The sequence below is a fragment of the Macrobrachium rosenbergii genome, chromosome 3, assembly GCF_040412425.1.
Source record: "Macrobrachium rosenbergii isolate ZJJX-2024 chromosome 3, ASM4041242v1, whole genome shotgun sequence".
Classification (NCBI taxonomy): Eukaryota; Metazoa; Arthropoda; class Malacostraca; order Decapoda; family Palaemonidae; genus Macrobrachium; species Macrobrachium rosenbergii.
The window spans coordinates 15,506,821-15,510,348 of NC_089743.1; the positions used below are offsets into that span (position 1 = coordinate 15,506,821).

General features: G+C 48.8%; 1 protein-coding gene across 1 annotated transcript; it reads right to left on the minus strand.

Moving 5' to 3' along the window:
- Positions 1 to 374: 374 nt before the first annotated feature.
- LOC136850638 (aspartic and glutamic acid-rich protein-like) lies at positions 375 to 2,916 on the minus strand. The gene is made up of 5 exons (XM_067124368.1): positions 2,718 to 2,916; positions 1,914 to 2,101; positions 1,420 to 1,744; positions 657 to 799; positions 375 to 572 (listed from the first exon to the last, which is right to left on the minus strand). The coding sequence occupies exons 1-5, from the start codon at positions 2,914 to 2,916 to the stop codon at positions 375 to 377; spliced, it is 1,053 nt and encodes a 350-aa protein (XP_066980469.1).
- Between the last annotated feature and the right edge of the window lie 612 nt (positions 2,917 to 3,528).

Here is a 3,528-nt window from a genome sequence, read left to right on the forward strand (position 1 = left end):
TGGCAAATAGACCTAGGAGAGGACGCCCACACATAACAACACGGCAATAAGACGAACAAATCATTGCAGCATCCACAGACGACCCCCTGAAAACCTCAGTAACTATCACGCAAGAATTGCATCTCTCGTGCACTCCATAGACAACCAGACAGCAACTGAGGGAGCATGGGATCAGGTGCCATGTTCCGGCGGTCAAAGAGGAGTTAAAGGAATGGCATCGTGACACTCGTCTGGGCTTTGCTCTGCAACATGTTGTTTACGATATCGATGACTGGAAAAGTGTAATCTTCAGTGATGAAACTTACTTTACATCGATAGTCCAGAGCAATGCACGTCTGTCGACGCATCAGCACAAGATACGATGCTAGAAATATTCAGGAGAGAGCTAGGAGTGGGAGGTCGTCCTCGAAGTCGACCACCAAATCGTCTTCGAAGTCGACCTCGAGGTCGTCCTCGAAGTCCTCCTCGAGGTCGTCCTCGAAGTCCTCCTCGAGCTCATCCTCGAAGACGTCCTCGAGCTCGTCCTCGAAGACGTCCTCGAGGTCGTCCTCGAAGTTGTCCTCGAGGTCGTCCTCGAAGTCTTCCTCGAGCTCATAATCGAAGTCGTCCTCGAGCTCGTCCTCGAAGTCTTCCTCGATGTCGTCCTCGAAATCGACCTCGAGGTCGTCCTCGAAGTCAACCTCGAGGTCGTCCTCGAAGTCGTCCTCGAGCTCATAATCGAAGTCATCATCGAGCTCGTCCTCGAGCTCATAATCGAATTCATCATCGAGCTCGTCCTCGAAGTCGTCCTCGAGTCGTCCTCGAAGTCGACCTCGAGGTCGTACTCAAAAGATGTCCTCGATTTCGTCCTCGAAGTCGTCCTCGAGCTCGTCCTCGATGTCGTCCTCGATGTCGTCCTAAAGGTCGTCCTTGAAGTCTTCCTCGAGCTCATGGAGTGCTACTGCACCTATATACTCAGGGTTTTACACAACGTGGGTGAACTAATTAGATAAAGTCTAGTATGGCTCTGGTGTTGTGTAAAACCCTGAGTATAGGTGCAGTAGCACTCCACGACCCTGATAATGCAACACTTTTATGAGATTTGATGGCTGAACCGATAAGATCACTAACTGGTATTCTGATGTTTAAGGGTTTGAGCCTCAAGGGGGAAGGGTATTTTTCCAAAATCTTCATTGGCAAAAGTTATGGTGATTATGGATATCAGTTTCCCTAATTTGAGAGTAAAAACCGTCGAAATATGCTGCATCAAATATAACCAAAAAGTAGCTTCATTCTTTGCAAACTGAACGGAGAACAGAACCATAATAGCAGATGGCCGAACCGTCCCAAATAGCCACCACTCGAGACATAGTTATCAACAATAGTATGATTAATATCAGGTGTTCTTAATCAGGGATGTAAGGCTGATTCCTAGGGGACCTTTCAGACGAACAAAATAACGCCAGAAGCCAGGAAATACTCGGTTTCTTTGGTCGTCCTCGAAGTCGACTTCGAGGTCGTGCTCGAAGTCGTCCTCGAGGTCGTCCTCGAAGCCGTCCTCGAAGCCCTCCTCGAGCTCGTCCTCGAAGACATCCTCGATGTCGTCCTCGAAGTCGTCCTCGAGGTCGTCCTCGAAGTCTTCCTCGAGCTCATAATCGAAGTCGTCCTCGAGCTCGTCCTCGAAGTCTTCCTCGATGTCGTCCTCGAAATCGACCTCGAGGTTGTCCTCGAGAAGTGCTATGTGCACCTCAACCTCGAGGTCGTCCTTTGGTCTTCCTCAGAGCTCGTCCTCTGAACCTGATAAGCTCATAATCGAATTCATCATCGAGCTCGTCCAAAATCGATGGTGAGTCGTCCTCGAAAAACCGTCGTCGACCTCGAAACTGGTCGAACCATAATAGCAGATGGCCGACTCCCAAATAGCCACCACTCGCCCATCCTCGAATGTCCTCGATGTCGTCCTCGAAATCAAAGTCGTCCTCGAGCTCGGCCTCGATGTCGTCCTCGAGCTCATCCTCGATGTCGTCCCTAAAGGTCGTCTCGTCCTCGAAGAAAGTCTTCCTCGAGCTCATGGCTCGCCCTCGAAGTCTTCCCGATGTGCCAAATGCACCGTCCTCGAAGTCTACTCAGGGTTTTACACAAATCGTGAGGTCCTCGAACTAATTAGATAAAGTCTATGTATGGCTCTGGTGTTGTGTCCTAAAGTAAAACCCTCATGAGTGCTACTGCACCTATATACTCACGGTTTTACACAACGGGGTGAACTAGATAAAGTCTAGTGGGCTCTGGTGTTGAAAACCCTAATGCAACACTTTTATGAGATTTGATGGCTGAACCGATAAGATCACTAACTGGTATTCTGATGTTTAAGGGTTCGAGCCTCAAGGGAAGGGTATTTTTCCAAAATCGTCATTGGCAAAAGTTATGGTGATTATGGATATCAGTTTCCTAATTTGAGAGTAAAAACCGTCGAAATATGCTGCATCAAATATAACCAAAAGTACCTTCGTTCTTTGCAAACTGAACGGAGAACAGAACCATAATAGCAGATGGCCGAACCGTCCCAAATAGCCACCACTCGAGACATAGTTATCAACAATAGTATGATTAATCTCAGGTGTTCTTAATCAGGGGTGCTCGCTCCTCTATGGGATGTAAGGCTGATTCCTAGGGGACCTTTCAGATGAACAAAATAACGCCAGAAGCCAGGAAATACTTGGTTTCTTTGGTGGGTGTACATGGCCGGATTAACAACATGGCCTGCAAGGAGGACAATGGAGCACCCATTAAGAAGAGGCTGTCAGAAGTGTCAAAGTACAACTGTTGCTGGTGGACTGTGGTATATATACTGGCCCTGGCAAACCATTGATGCACTAGTCCCTCTTCAGAAGCCACACTGCTAGCACAACCTTCAGGTGTCTCCCTGCTTGTAGACATTCTGCTCAACCTACTTCAGAAAACATACTGCTGGCATACCCCACACTAGCTACCTCTACAACGCCACTGTACAATGTCACCCTCCTGGCACCACACACACACACACACATCACCGCTAGTCAACCTTACGCTAGTCTTCTCACCCGACTTCACACCACTGGATGCCTTCTGCTAGCCGCCTCCCACAGACATCACCCTGCTGAATTAGTTGACGACGTCCCCTATCCAGAAGTCACTGAGAGACTTTCGCTCGAGTCCTACTTGAAGTAGTTCCTACGCTGCCTCTACTGAAGACTGCCGTATCCAGCCACTCACCTCGGTGCGCTGATGCCCTACCAGTCTAGCAGCGCCCCTACACATCATCATATTTCCCTCTGGTGGGGGAACCTTGAGTGACAACGCTTCTGCTGACGCTCTACAGCAGAACCCTAGCTCTACGATCCTCACGTCTTGTCCACGGACCTAAGGTAATGTGATCGGAAGTTGTCTGTTGCCCTCTTAACTATATCCTACCTGTGCTTATATACCTGTCCTCCTATTTCTTGTAACCATATTCCTGGCCCTCTCCCTCAAGCCCTGTACACACTTGGAAACATTGTTTGGAAACAATGT